Raw genomic sequence first — 15535 nt, 5'->3', positions numbered from 1 at the left:
AATGAAAGAAATTCACGCGAATAAATATTTGACCGAACATTGGAAATGCTTTAAATTTCAAGACAACAATGTAATCCATTAGTGGAAATTACATGAAAAATATTTTTAAAACATTGCCAAAATTCAACAAAAATTTGCAGGATTATTAAATTGGTATCATTAAGAAGACATTAAAAAATTTTTTTTTTGAAATGGCATACAATTTATTTTTGTACAGTTATATTTCCGAAATTTAACCCTGAAAAACACGAAAATTCAGCTTAATTTTTAAGTAAAAAAAATTTTCAAAAATCAATAAAAATGCACATTTTTACCCTCTACGGCATATAGATATCACATTTGGTAGCCATAGGTTACACGGTGTAGCCTATAGCTTGCAAACACACACACTAATCTTTATGAGTAAAAGAGATACTAAAACATGATGACTCACAAAATAAAACATTAAATAAAATGTATAAAAAATTTTTAAACAAGACTATTGTTACAGTCACGCAAAAACAGGAATTCTCTAATGACCTAGCAGATGCTTTATAATTCGCTTTTACACTAAGGAGTGCAAGAAATGACAACTTTAAATATAAATTTATAAAATAATGAATAAATAAAAGGCACAGAAAAGCATATGTATAAAACAATATACAAATAAAATAATTGTACAACAAACAAACTTAAAAGGATGAATGAATTTTTTTACTTAATTTATTTTCTGAATCAATAATTAAGAATTAGCAATTTAAATCTGTTTAAGGAGTGAAAATTTTTTGAATATATATTTTTTGCAGGTTAAGGCAACTGGATGTTGAATTCATGAAAAGACTGCACAGTAAAGTTAACATTGTACCAATTATTGCAAAAGCAGATACACTTACTCCAATTGAGGTCAGAAAATTGAAAGATACTGTAAGTAGAGACACATTTTTGTTTTTAAATTTTTTTGTTCAATACTTATATCCATTAGATTTATATGTAATTATATGAATACTACATTAAATGATCAATCAGATTGAAAATAAGAAGTAACATATAGCAGACCAAAAATAAATATATAAAAGCTAAAACAAATCAATGGAATACACAAAAATTAACTGTAATGAGTTTCTGCTTTTTATTTTAAAACATTTGAGAAATCTATAAGTAATTATTAAAACAACTCCAAGGAAAAATCCTCTAGAAATTAATTTATAGATTCAGTTAACTAATAAGATTACTTTTAATTCAAAGTGTAAGAATTTTCTTTTTTCTCTTATAATCTCTCCCTAAATGATTTTGAAAAATCTAAGAAGTAACTTATTAAAACTACTAACTAAATTTCTTAACTTACTAAAGGATTGCTTCATTTCAAGATTTTTTTCCCTTCTAAAATTCTTCTCACAAAATGAGCCTGAGTTTTTTCATTTGAAATTAGACATACGTATTTTTTCTATCAAGAAGAAAACCTTATTTTCTTTATCAATAATAAAATTTAAAAAAATTACTGATGAATAATAATCGAATTCTTTTAATAATAAAATGGAAAATAAACTACTGATAAATAAAAATCAAATTAAAGCAACTTGAATTTGAATTTTACAGCAAAAGAACTACTAAATATTTCATTTTGTGTATATATTAAATTTTAAAATTATATGAAAATGAAAATATTGCAGTGGAATTTTATAAAAAAGTGTTTAGAAAATATAATATATAAATATACACATTTCTTTAAGAAGAAAATAAAATCGATTAGATTTCAAAAAAGTAAACAGGTCAGATTGAAAATGTCTAACAAACAATATAGATGATGAAATTGAAATTCTATGGAAAAAATATAAAGTTATACCTTAAAAGATATACTATATAAATAACAAAGAAAAAAGAGAGACAAAATGACTTCATCTATTGCTAGCTTTCCATGCAATAGGTAGAGATAAGTAAACCTCCTATTTTATAGGTGCAAATGAATTAAGAAAAAGTTACTTTTTTTGCATGAAAGAAGTGGCAGAATTAGTATAAGTAATTTACTAAAATATGATGTGATTTCCAAATTCCAAAGCATTTGCCAATTTGAACAACCCTGCAACTAACTCAAAGTTAAAAAAAAAAAGTATGTCACATTTTTATTTTACATCTAAACGATGTTAAATGATTACCTCTAAGTGATGATAAAAGGCCACTACTGATGTTAAAAAGCAATTAAAAAACAATTTTTGTAATTATTTTGTACATCACTTTAAAATAATAATAAGAGGAAGCATGAATTGTTAAGTTATTTATTATTTTTCTCAATGATTATGTGGATAAAAATTATTACAGATTCTGCGAGAAGTAGAAGAACAGCAGATTAAAATTTATCAATTACCAGAGTGTGACAGTGATGAAGATGAAGAGTTCAAACAACAAGACAAAGAATTAAAAGTGAGAACCTATCAAATATTTTAATTGAATTTAGAATAAAACAAACCTAATTAGAAAAAAGTTTTAAACATGATAATGTAATGATCAATGAAGACATAATTATTCCAACTAGAAACCAAAACCATTTCAATGAATGTTTATATGATTCCTTTTACAGGAGAGCATACCATTTGCTGTCATCGGAAGTACGCAAATCGTAGAAATAAATGGTCGAAAGGTCAGAGGGAGGCTATATCCTTGGGGTATAGTTGAAGGTAAAAAAATGGTTATATAAAATTTTTTTTTTTTATTATATACAATTGCCTCAAAATAACAACATTTATAATTCTTCAAATAATAATAGACTCTGATTTGAAAGATTTTGTTGCATAAATAGGTCTTATCAATTATATAGGTAAAAATATCAACTCATAGGTATATAAGTATGCAATGCTCATATATTAATAATAAATTCTTTTCATATAATTAATAAAATATATTTCAAATATAATATCTAAATTCAATTATGTTTCAGAAACAATCATGTATATAATCAGAAGATGAGATTATTTAAAAATTAAGTTACATATTTTTAATTCAGCATTAAAAATTACAGAATAAATGGCAATCTATTGAAAGTTATTTTTGGAAATAGAAACTTGGATGTTGCTTATTACAATTTTTATAGATAAAATATAGTATGATTTTGAAATTTTAATTAAATATGTATTTAGATTCAAAAGGCACGAAGAAAAATTTGAGAAAGAGCAACATAAAATAAATTTGCTTTAGCAATTTTATATTCGTAAGAAACTTCTTCTGATATGAATAAATTTAAATGCTTAACAGTTCAACAAACATAAAATAAAACATATTAGTATACAAGTTTGTTTCAAAACTTTTTGACTGTACAGATATAGTATATTTTTGAATATTTATATTAGAGCAAGTATATTTTTATTAGAATTTTAGAATATTTGTATTATTAAAGATATTTTAAATAGTTGTACATATTTTAACATTTGAATACTTAAATTACAGTGGAAAATCCTAAACACAGTGACTTCTTAAAGCTAAGAACATTCTTAATAAGGTAAGAATATTATCATAATTTCAAAAAGTATGACCCAAGTTAGAACATTCATAATATAATATATTTAAATATAATTTAAAATATTACGGAAAAAACACTACTTGATAATTACGAAAATACAACTGGCTTATGGTAAAATTTGCCTTTATCAACAGTCCAACAACAATAAAAAAAAACTGTTTTGGCAAGATCTGGCTAGCAAACCATACTTTTCTCAAATTTTATGCAGTAAATTGTAAAGAAAAACACACATAATCGAAATCTGAAGATGCAACAAAAAATTTTCTTTTTACTGCAAATATTAGGGCCAATAGTAATATAACACTTTACTGCACTGAAGTATTGTCTAATAATTAATAATTAAAAGCTTCCAGGAAAAGCTAAATTTCATTACATGGAATAATCATGCAATTTAACAAGATATTATGTAAGTTGTACCATCCTTTAAGATGATAGGCTTATATCCTAATAGTAGAAAGAAATAGAAATCTTGTGTCTGAACAGCTACAGATTTCAAATGTTAATATCAATTTTTATATCTTCCACAAAAATTCTTCGAAGATAGTATTATGTTAGCTTATATGTACAGAATTATTTCACACATTTTGTTCCAAATACACCATCCTCAAAAGTGATTGCTTATTTAAAATTGAAAATTAATTTATCACTTAATATCAGTAATTCAGTTTTCTCCATTAGTTAGAATGTTTCACTTATATATTATTCTTTTACTTGAGATTAATGTAATTTCTTATAATATTAAAATATGCATTTATGTAATAAATAAATGTTTGTTCATAAAATTACAATAAAATAGTTTCTAAATAAATGTAGATATTCAACTTATGCCCTATTAAGTTAAAATTTAGTTTTGATTTCTTTCATAGAAAATAGTTATATTAAATCATATCTATACAGCTAAGTGAAACAAATATTTTCTTTTCTAATTTTTGTAGCACACATATGCAGGATTTGAAAGATGTCACCAGAGATGTCCATTATGAAAATTACAGAGCACAATATATCACTAAAATTTCTCAGCAAGCAGCAAGAGAGAGAAAGTAAGATATATTGCAGTTAAGGCATATAACAAATATTTACATTTTGAATGACCAAGAAAAGAATTTAATAAGCTATGATATATCATGTAATGAATGTAAAATTTAGCTTTTTATAACTGAATATTCTAGAGGTAAAATATTTTGAAATTTTATGCATAAAATGCAAGACTAATAAAGTGTCATTTATTATAGTAAACTCAGGCGAGACTCTGGACCAAATTTTGAAGCAGTAGCGGAAACAGATCGATTACTGCAACAAAAGGAAGAAGAGGTAACAAAATGGCTTATTCTAGAATTTATTATTCTTATATACTATTATAAAATACTTTATTGGATTAAAATATTAGTTTAAAAAATAAGGTGAATTTCTCTTATTAATTCCTAATACAAATATGGCAAAATTACAAAAAAATTCATATAGCTTATCTTAATAAATTAATTTAGTAACTTTATAAACTAAATAACTTTATAACAATTATTCTTGAAGAAAATGAAAACGATTTCTTAGTTCAAGGGGAAATGAATACATAAAATGTTTTCCAATAACAATTCCCGAGAAATATAAGCTGACAGTTAACTAGATTTTAAAATATTAAATATTTAAAAGTACATAAAAAATACTTATGATTTCTGTTTAATTCCTTATCAGTGCTTTTCGTAGCCTGCTACTTTTTAATTGTTTTATTTTTCATTTTTCTTGTCACCATTTTTTGATGCTGAAAATTATATTATTTTTTATTAGAAGACAGATTTTATGAGAGCTTTATACTTAATGTTAACTTATTATTATTACTTACTAACTTATTATTATTTTATTTTCAAAGGAAAGTTCACCTCAGGTTTAGAAAAAAAAAAGAATATAGTAACCTTAAATGTTTCAACCCATTTCTGAAGATCAATATTTTTTATTAATATTATGAATTTTATGTCATGCTGGCAAGAATAGCTGCACGCAGATTCCCATTTAACAATTCATTTTTTTTAATCTGATACCTTGATTTCATTAATAAAATACCTTAACTAAATAAAAATGAATTGATAATTTCTTACTATAAAAAAATCCAGTTTATTAAATATAATTTCAAAGTAAAACAATTAAAAATTTCTCAAAGATGATAAAAAAATTGAGCATGACTTTTGAAAAAAAGCAAAGATATAAATGAATTTTTGTAACACTAACATAATTTTGTGTACTTTTAAGTCGCCTTTCATCATGATGCAATTTCTACAATCACATCTTTAATTCTTTTTTACAGTGCTAACATTCATTACATTTTTTTTTTTTTTTTTTTAATCTGACACCATTTAACTACTGTTACAATCATGTTTCTTTGAACAGAAACTTTCTTGAGGGGAGAGAGAGAGAAAGATAGATTCTTGTCAAGCATAGGCTTGCAATATTTCACAATAATGAAATTCAACACATACATGTTATAACAATATTGTTTCGAGTACCTCAAAAAAATTAATATAATCTCTTCAAAAGAAAGGAAACTGAAAATCAAATACTATTTGTTTTCAGATTTTCAGAAATAATACATCCTATAATCTCAAATAATTTTATTATGGAAAATATAACATTATATATTTTTTTTTGCATATAGCCAAAATTTTGTATTGAAATGAGTGATAGAGCACCTAATATTTATATAATTAATTTTTTAAAGAAATTACAAATTTATTTGATTAAAGGCAGCACACTCAGTAACAAAAGGCTTTGAGAAAATAATAAATCTAAAATAAATTTAATCAAAATAGAAAGTTCAGCTTAGTATTTTAAAATTACATTCATTGGTAATTTAAATCATGGGCAAGTAGTTTCACATATATTGCAAGAGAAATGCTTTTTAATATATTTAAAATGATAATTCTCTATGAAAAGATATAGTGCAGCATGTAACAATTAACTCTTTAAATCATATTTATGAAAATTTAAATGGTTTCAATAAAAAAAAAAATTTGATAATTATTTTGACATTTAGAAATAATAGATACAATTAATATTGCAACACAAAAGATGATTTATATTTAAAATGATTTTATATTTTAAATTTTCTTCTATAAAAAATTACAAAATAATCTTCAAAGTTAGAATTTCTGAAACTTTTTCCACTTGCTATTTGAAAAATGTTATTACACTCCCAAAATCAGATTACAGATAAAATTAGATATATATCCCACTTTGAAGTTAGAAAATTTTAATTACTAAGAAATAATGGGTTGCAACCTATAGCTTAAAAAGTCTTGTTCTACATGATGTTTAAAATATAATACTGAAAAAAAAACTACAATTTTAATTTAATAAATGGTAACTCCAACAATTAATTTTAATAAATTAACTACAGTTTTAAACAAAATAAGTTAATCAGAATTCTTAATATACTTATCACAAGAAATATTAGAAATAATGCATTTTTCTGTGATTGATATGCAGATACACAATTCAATTACATTAGTCAAAAATTGAGAAAAAATAAGCATGTAAAATATAAGCTCGCAGAAAGTGTGTAGGAATATTTTAAAGGAGCTTCTTTTAAAATCCAAAATAAGATGTTATTGGAACTTTCACATGGTCTTTAAATGGCAAAAGGCATTAATTCAAAATCTTCAAATAAGCTTTTCAAAAAAAAAAAAAAAAAAAAAAAAAAAATGCAAATGAATTATTCAAAATGAATTTCAAGGAGTTTTTAAATAATGATATCAACTATGCACAAAAGCAACATGCTCACCAAAAAAATGTGAAATAATAAAAAAAAAAGAAAGAAAGAAAGAAAGAAAAAAAGAAAGATGCAAATAAAACATAGGCTAAATACTTTTGAAAAGGAAACTTTACCGAGTTTTGTTAATTCAGCATTTTCATAGGAGCTCATGAAAAATGAAGATTCACACAACTTATTATGTTAAAGTGATTTTGTTGATTAAAAATTATTTTTATTAAAAAAATAACATTATGTAGAAATAATTTATTTCAAAAGTGTGAATAAATTGTAACTATCCTTATTTTAATTTATCCCTTATTTTATTATTTATCTCTTATATTTATTCTATTTATAATACTTTTTTATTGTCCATAGATTCGAAAGATGCAAGATATGCTACAGCAGATGCAACAGAAACTCCGAGCTGCTGGTACAGAAGAAGGACAGAAAGCAAGTGAAAACATTATAAGTTTTTAAAAGTAGATGCTTGGTTGCTGTAGTTTGAATAATTTCCTTCAGTTTGTGATCTATTTAAGACGCACAATATTTTTGTAACACTGCCTTAATTTGCTATTCATTTTATTGATTACAGCAATAATGCTGCTCTGTGAATTTATTTGCTTTTAATCTGATATATATAGAGAATATTTCAGTGGTTTAAAGTATTCTTTCATTACTTTTGAAGCATACTTTAATTACAAAAGGAATATATATATAAATGGATTAATTTGAATGAATGAATTGGAAATAAATACAGTTTACTTATGATTAATATCTTTTTAGGAGGAAGCTCGTGAACTGAATTTTTAAAATCTCATCACAATATGAGCAACAACTCATAAGATGAAGTTATTTTTAAAAAAAATATTGCATGAAAACCAAAGATTAAGTGACATAAAGACCTTTGAAGTGAAATACAAGAATTTGATGTTAAGACTTTCTATTTATAGACTAATGTGTCAGCTGTGACTGAATCTGTAATAATTCACTATTAAAGTGCAGTATGATTTTGTTGCATATTGAACATCGCATCACATAAAATGTTTAGATCTGATGTTAGATTTTTTTGTACATATTACCATTTCTTTTTGCAAAGTCAAGATTTATTGTTACTGTTTTTTGATAATGGTAAAATTTAGTATCACTTCAGTGATGTTTTTGAATAAAATGTGTTAAAAATTAAATTCTTCTTTACAAGAAAAACTTTTTGCCTCATTTTTCCATATTTATAACTTTATGGCTTACAATGTACATTAGAGAATAAACACACTGTATAAAGGATTAAATATTTAGAAAGATATCTTTACAAAAATTTATATAAACACACATTGAGAGAGTCCCAAATTTTAGCTGAAAAAAGCATCAATATTTTTATTCTAAAATATACAATATATATAACATTGATATAATTAATATACAAACAGCTTTCATACCTAATATTCATCACTTTGATACAATTTTACAAGTTGATTTAATGAAGATTTATATCCTGTAACAGGACACTTTTGATTATCTTGAACGAAATGAAATATACATGGATAGCAGAAAACAAACCTATATGCACATAAATAGAATAAAATTAATTTTGATAATAACAAATAACTTATGATGCATTTATAAAAACTCAATAATCATTTGTCAAAGAATAACCTTTGGTTAAATCTTAGATAACAACAGGTTAACTTTATTGACCAAATACATAGAAGTAAAATACTAAACAATACATTTCTACTATGAAACACTTTTCAAAAGAATTACCCTTTCATCCATGCAGTATAAAATAGAGGAATACGATATGATATGTTAATAATATGAAAAGTAGATAAACAAAATACAATAATTTATCAATAGTTATTGGTAAATAAAACTCATTAACTATTCCTTTTTTCTTTTATCCACAGTCCTAAACAATTTTCAGGCTATACCACAAAGTAGTTAGATTTTACAATCAAACTACTACCATTTTAAACTTTTGTTTTTTCCCTTTAATTAATTTTTGGGGCAATTAAAAAAATCAAAATTAAGTTGTATTTTCTAATTATTTTTCTATATTTTAAAATTACTATTGCCAATTTTTTGACAATTTCCCAAGAATTAATTTTATTTCATACTTATTTCAATCTTTACATTTTCACCATAATTTAAAATAAATTACAGAAATTTAGGCTTTAATCTGAGTTGGGTTCTTTACAGATTAATTAGGAAATGGCGACTGACTTTTTTCTCAATCATATTTTTAAACATAAATATTAGTTTTGAAAGATAATTTTCCAGCTTTTCAAAATTAATAACATAAATTTTACATTTTTAATTAACACTCTTTATTTCAAATTTGTAATTTAAAATGATAATATACTATGTGGATTTTAATCTAAAAGAATTTTTTTATTTTATTTTGTATCTATATTTGAAAGAAAAAGAAGGGTAAAAAAAAAAAAAAAAAAAAAGGACATAGATTTATATTTTAAACATATTTTATCCTCTAATAAGACATAGATATTTTTGAGCTACTAACTAAAACAATGATTCCAGTTGTTAAAACTGTAGATAATTGCATGATCCACACATAGCACAAAATTCATATAAATGAAACATAAAAGAATTTTTATTATTTTATTTAGTCTCTTGATTTCAAACTTGTAACTTAGTACATAATTTGGATTTTAATCTAAACGAAAATTTTTAATTATAATCTGTATCTATATTTGAAGAATATTCACAAGAATTCTTAAGAACTTTTTGTAATAGTTTTTAAGCAACTTACCCACTGCTGCTCAAAACAGTATCATTTGTTCTTTTTTTCTTACACAGTGGACACATATCAACTTCATCATCAGTTTGCCACTAAAAATGATGCATTTATCTTTAGAATGATGATAAATGCTTATTAAAATCTTGCTTGCCAATAAAATGAATGTATAGATATATAAAAGTTTATGCAAAAAATATATGAACCAAGTCAACAAAAAAGTGGAAATTAAAAGTATTTTCACAATTATATATATATATGAATGTTTTTTCTTAATTTTATTTACCATTTTAAACCCTTATCTAAAATAATAACAATAATAACTATACAAAAAAAAAATGAAGTGACTAAGGTATAATTAGGAAAAAAATTTCTACACAGGAATTAATGCTGGTAAACAAAATGTACAACCACTAAAAGAATCAATGCAATCTTTAGTAATGATAAAAACTAGTCACTAGACTATACAGTACACCATGTTACAGTAAATATCTCTCAAGACACAAAACTACTTCATGGATATTCAATAGATTTTTCAATCAAGAAGTATTAAATTAAATAACAGAATAAATAATGTTTCACAAAGAAAGTACACACATTAATACTGAAATTTTTTGAGCAATTTTAATTAAAAACAAGTTTATTTTCTGAAAAGCTACACTTCATGCTCAAGACATTAATTGTAAGGTTGCCTACACTATATTTTAATAGTGAATAATGGACTAAAAATTAAAGAGTTTGAAATAATGTTTCATCATTATGTTCTCGAAGTAATACAGATAAAAATATAATAAAACTTCAGAGTCCTTAAACAGATAAAAATTACAGAGAGATGGAAGCACAAATAAAAAACATTCTCAACAACACTTCTTATGAAAATTAAGAAGAAAAATGAAAAATTTAATGTAGTTTATTTTAAAATGAACATAATAGAAGTGAATTAACACTTAATATTGAAATATAATGAAAGTTAAACAGCATGTTGATCTTTCTTCTTCCATTAGAAAAAGCAAATGCATTGACATTTGATAAATCAAATGACTTCTCAGCTGTCATAATTTTGGTCATAATTAAGATAGAGAAGTGCACAATTCTCATGAAAATATATTTGTTAAAGAAGTATCACAATGAACAATATTTAGGAATTAGAAAATTTTTTAAAATATATAACAGAATTTTATAATTATTTAGTAATAGCTTAAAATAAAAGTAGGATCATTAGCTAATAAAAGTAGGATCATCTCAAACCTTTAGAGGAGGTGGAGGTACTGGTAATGGAGCAAAGTTAGTATTGCTGCCTTGTCTGTTGTACCACCAGTGTATAAACTGAGTTATGAATGCACCCACTGAGATAGTGAGAGTAACTCCTCCAACAAAAATATTCATACAGTTCCACAAAGTAGTGATCAGTTTCCTGTTAAAAGACATTTTCAAAAATTAATAATATGCAACAAAGAGAGAGAAAATTGTTTAACAACATTTGATTAGAAATTTAAAAAAAATCTTTAATAAATTTAAAAAATTATAATTTTAAATGATCTTTCACTATCATTTACTTATTTATAACAGAATTATGAAACACAGCAGTATAATAGCATTAAATTCAAAGACACAAATTTTTATTAACTTTTATTCTTCATTTTTCTAAAATACACTGAATTGATATGGAATCAATAAAAAAAATAATAATAATGAGCTGCTTCCTTTTGCATGCTTTCATTTCAAAAAAATTCGGAGATAATTAATCTCACATTACCAGAACTAATAAAGAAATTTTTAGAAATAAAATTAAATAAAACTTACAAATATTTGCTTGACATTATTTATTTGTTTATTTTAAATTATATTTCATTTCAAGATAGCTGAAATTACTATTACTTTTAATGCAAACATGAGCCTCAATTTGCACATGAGATATTAAAGACAACCTTTTGGAAAATAATAATTAGCCAATGAGGAGTAAAGATTTATCTGAGGATGTCTTCAAATTCAAATCCTACAAAGGTAGTTGCATTAAATGAATGACAAAATTAAAATTAAATGACTCAATATTACTGCAATCCATTAATTTTTTGAATGAATAATCATTTGCATACTTCTAAAAATGGTTTTGACCAATTTTAGTGGTATGATTATTCCTTCTAGGTTGTAAGAAATTACAATATTAAATTTTTAAAATCATATTTTAAAAACAGGTAAAATTTGCCAAATAAGAATCATACATATTGATATTATTGCTCACCTTTGCTGATTTTCAGGAATGTATTCTTTCCAGGCATCTGCAGACAGATCAAAAGCTGTAAAGTGAGTTAGGGTAGTTGATGTAAGATGCATAAGTGGAGAATGATAAGAAGTTTTTTTCAGGGCGAATGCCATATAGTAGCACAAAACTGTCATCTCCCACATGAAATTGTAAAGAGGATAAAATTTTAAGTACAATAAGGCCAACCGCCTCTTGAAATCCTAGCAAAAGGGAGAGAGAGAAAAAAAATGAATATAATGCTAATTTTTGCATAGTCGAGATGAAAAGTAAACATATATTTAAAATACAAATAAGGAGAAGTATCAGCATTTTAAAAATAAAAATAAAAAATAGAAATTAAAGATAAGATACTAAAAAGATAAAATCAGAAAAATACATTCTGTTCCAAAATAAAAGAATTCTTCAACGTGTAAATTTAAATTTGATTAGCAGACATATAAGATCTAAATCAGCAACCTTTTGAAAAATATCACAGTTCACAAAAATTGATCCATATACATTAATTTTTTCTGGAAAATTTTTTTTTCTCTAAAATATCTAAATGCTAAACTATTCTACTACACTTTTTTTTAAATTACATGTAAAATTTTTAATACGGTAATTAGCATATACAAAACAATGATTAATAAAACCAGATATAATGTACTTATCTTTTATCCATTTCTATGTTTAAAAAAGTTTTATTTTTGCAGAAATTGCAAACCTGAATATATACCTAATTTGAATAGTATTACTTTGTTTCAAGTAAATTTTAAACATAAATATTTTTGTAATAATAGATATATAATACTCTCCTGATTAATTCACCAGTGTTTCTATATCATCAAAAATATTTTCTTCTTCTTTCAATTTAGAATATTAGAAAAAATGTATTATAGAAAGATTTCTGTAAATATAATATATGATTATAATATAATTTAATATTTATAAAGCATGAATAAAATGTAACACATTTTAAACTCAAATTCAATAAAATTAAACACAAATTTTTTCTATCAAATTCACTGACAATGTATAAATTTTATAAATAGAGATGAATTAGCAAATATACAAAGCAGACAACACACATACATGTTTGTTACATGTATGTGTGTTTGTAACAAACATATACATGTAACAAACTCCTTATGTTTGTTACATATACATGTAACAAACATAAGGAGTTTAAAATTAATATTTTATATAATAATGGAGTATTTTCAAAGGTAATTTTATTGTGTTTGAATCAATTTATAAGGTTTCAGTACTCAAATTTATTTAAATTAAAATAAAATAAACTTTTAAATTTCAGATAAACATTTTAAGAATTTTTTCTTCACATGTTCAAATTTGCTTACAGGTTAGTCTATCTCACCCTCAATAAAATAAGATATCAAAATATTAAAGGATTTTAAGCAGATGACCAGTAATTACTAATATATTTTATTTAAATAATATCATTTATTAATAACTGGGAAAAGTGAAGAATTGCCCAGGATTCTCAAAATCACCTACTTGACAAATTCTCCTGCAGAGTTCTGAAATTGGTTTAAATAATTAATTTTCATTGTAAAAAGCACCCCCTTCTCCCCCCCCAAAAAAAAACCCTTTCAAATAAGTATTAACCAATTACTATTAATCTCACTGCAACAATTTTATACACTTTATATAAAATAACATATATTTAATTTTATTCACATATTTCATGGCCTTCTTTAAAAAGTATATTCTAAACATACAAATGTGAAGAAAATCAAAGTAACAAACCTTATAATTAAAAGAACCTTGTGAATGTTCTTCTCTGATATCTTTGTACAAACGCTCCATTTGAGTTTGAACATAAGGAAACACAACAGCAAAGAACACCCAAGTCATAACCTTTTGTTTAGAAACATTAGGATTTCTTGGGTCTGGTATTCGTTTCAACCCATAAAATGTTTCAGGAAATAATCCACCTGAAAATAAGAGACTGAATGAGAAACATATTCCATAAATCTTAAACAACTTTCAATTTAGAAACAGCCATGTATGCGTAAAAAGTTAATCTTTTATACAAAAAAATATTCAATATTTAAAAAAAATTTAAAAATTGCCTAAATTTATGGACAATTATTTGTATAATACAAGCGAAAAACAATGCAAATATTTATAAATATATAAAAACTCCTATTATACATATTTTATATAAAAAGTAATCTTAATTTGAATTATTAACTTTATTAAACTCAGATCTTCACTACTGCAAAAATAATCTTTTGAACAAATTAATAGTAATCTCACATCCCTCTAATTTCAATTTTGCAAACTTGTGATGAAAATACATACTTATTTCCTTAAATAAAAAATTTTCACATAAAATATTATACATTTACCGTTTCAGAAAAGTAATTAAAATTATATGAATTAAATTAATAATTAATTCAAAAATATTATAAAGTTTATTGGATGAATAAATAAAAACCATGCTATGCACAGATATAAAAACTTAATTTTAATTAAAACAAATGTTGCGATCCGAAATCTAATTACAGTTTTTTGTATGAAGGATAAATGAATATAAATTAAATTATTCAAAATCGATATTACCCTTCAATCTCAGATTTATGTACTGAAACACTGAATCAACTACAGTATAACCTTCATCAAAATATTCATGTAACAATCCAAATTTCTCGGGACTGTTTTCAGCTAATACCTAAATAAGTTAAAAAAATATATAAATAAGCGTCAACACTATTATTAGTAACAGTAGTTTATAATCAAAGCAGGAAACAAATGATCAGAGAAAGCATACTTTAAATACGTGACGAAAAGATCCCCTAAGGGCAGAGACTAAATTTTCTTGACCAATAACTTCGAAAATCGATGGCTTTGAGCCAGAAGATGTTGCATGATGAATTCCATACTCTGCCATTGCAAATTCAAGTCTTCATGAGAAACAGAAACCTACAGTTCAATCATGATACCATTCACTGGTCCATATTTTTGTTTACATCCGTAACTAAGCTTGTTGCCAATCTGAAAGCAATAACTTAACTGTTGCCATATTTGTAACAATAAATTTTTTGCGAAATGAATTGATTGGTTCGTGCTGCCATCTAGTGAGTATTTTAAAAATTTAAAATCCATTGCTAACTTTTTCTGCGAAAGGATGGATAGGTTCGATTAAATAAATCATAATTTAATAAATTAATCATGATCCAAAGCTGATGAGAAATACAAAGGTTATTAATGTTAGAGAATTTTTATTACAAATGGATTATCAAAGAAAGTTAACAGTTTCTCCCAGAAATTCGGTATATTTCAACAATTTGA

At 24.1% G+C, this 15535-nt stretch overlaps 2 protein-coding genes across 4 annotated transcripts in view; one reads left to right on the top strand and one right to left on the bottom strand.

Moving 5' to 3' along the window:
* Window positions 1-8389, top strand: part of LOC129966700 (septin-4-like) — a 41531-nt gene extending 33142 nt beyond the window's left edge. For 2 of the 3 annotated variants that reach the window (XM_056081221.1, XM_056081222.1), the window contains exons 6-13: window positions 786-903; window positions 2296-2397; window positions 2555-2651; window positions 3418-3469; window positions 4426-4530; window positions 4723-4801; window positions 7605-7679; window positions 8013-8388. In XM_056081221.1, coding sequence (XP_055937196.1) covers window positions 786-903; window positions 2296-2397; window positions 2555-2651; window positions 3418-3469; window positions 4426-4530; window positions 4723-4801; window positions 7605-7679; window positions 8013-8039 — 655 coding nt within the window. In that variant the 3' untranslated portion in view covers window positions 8040-8388. Of the gene's footprint in view, window positions 1-785; window positions 904-2295; window positions 2398-2554; window positions 2652-3417; window positions 3470-4425; window positions 4531-4722; window positions 4802-7604; window positions 7680-8012 lie in introns of all 3 variants that reach the window. The other variant, XM_056081220.1, reaches the window with a different exon arrangement.
* Window positions 8390-8612: 223 nt separating this feature from the next.
* On the bottom strand, window positions 8613-15234 carry LOC129966701 (peroxisome assembly protein 12-like). The gene is made up of 7 exons (XM_056081223.1): window positions 15015-15234; window positions 14807-14915; window positions 13988-14175; window positions 12221-12441; window positions 11227-11392; window positions 9994-10073; window positions 8613-8783 (listed from the first exon to the last, which is right to left on the bottom strand). The coding sequence occupies exons 1-7, from the start codon at window positions 15132-15134 to the stop codon at window positions 8663-8665; spliced, it is 1005 nt and encodes a 334-aa protein (XP_055937198.1). The 5' UTR covers window positions 15135-15234; the 3' UTR covers window positions 8613-8662.
* Between the last annotated feature and the right edge of the window lie 301 nt (window positions 15235-15535).

This window comes from Argiope bruennichi, chromosome 4 (assembly GCF_947563725.1).
Source record: "Argiope bruennichi chromosome 4, qqArgBrue1.1, whole genome shotgun sequence".
NCBI lineage: Eukaryota > Metazoa > Arthropoda > Arachnida > Araneae > Araneidae > Argiope > Argiope bruennichi.
The sequence above is the reverse complement of the archived record's forward strand: the minus strand, read 5'-3'. Positions and strand labels throughout refer to the sequence as shown.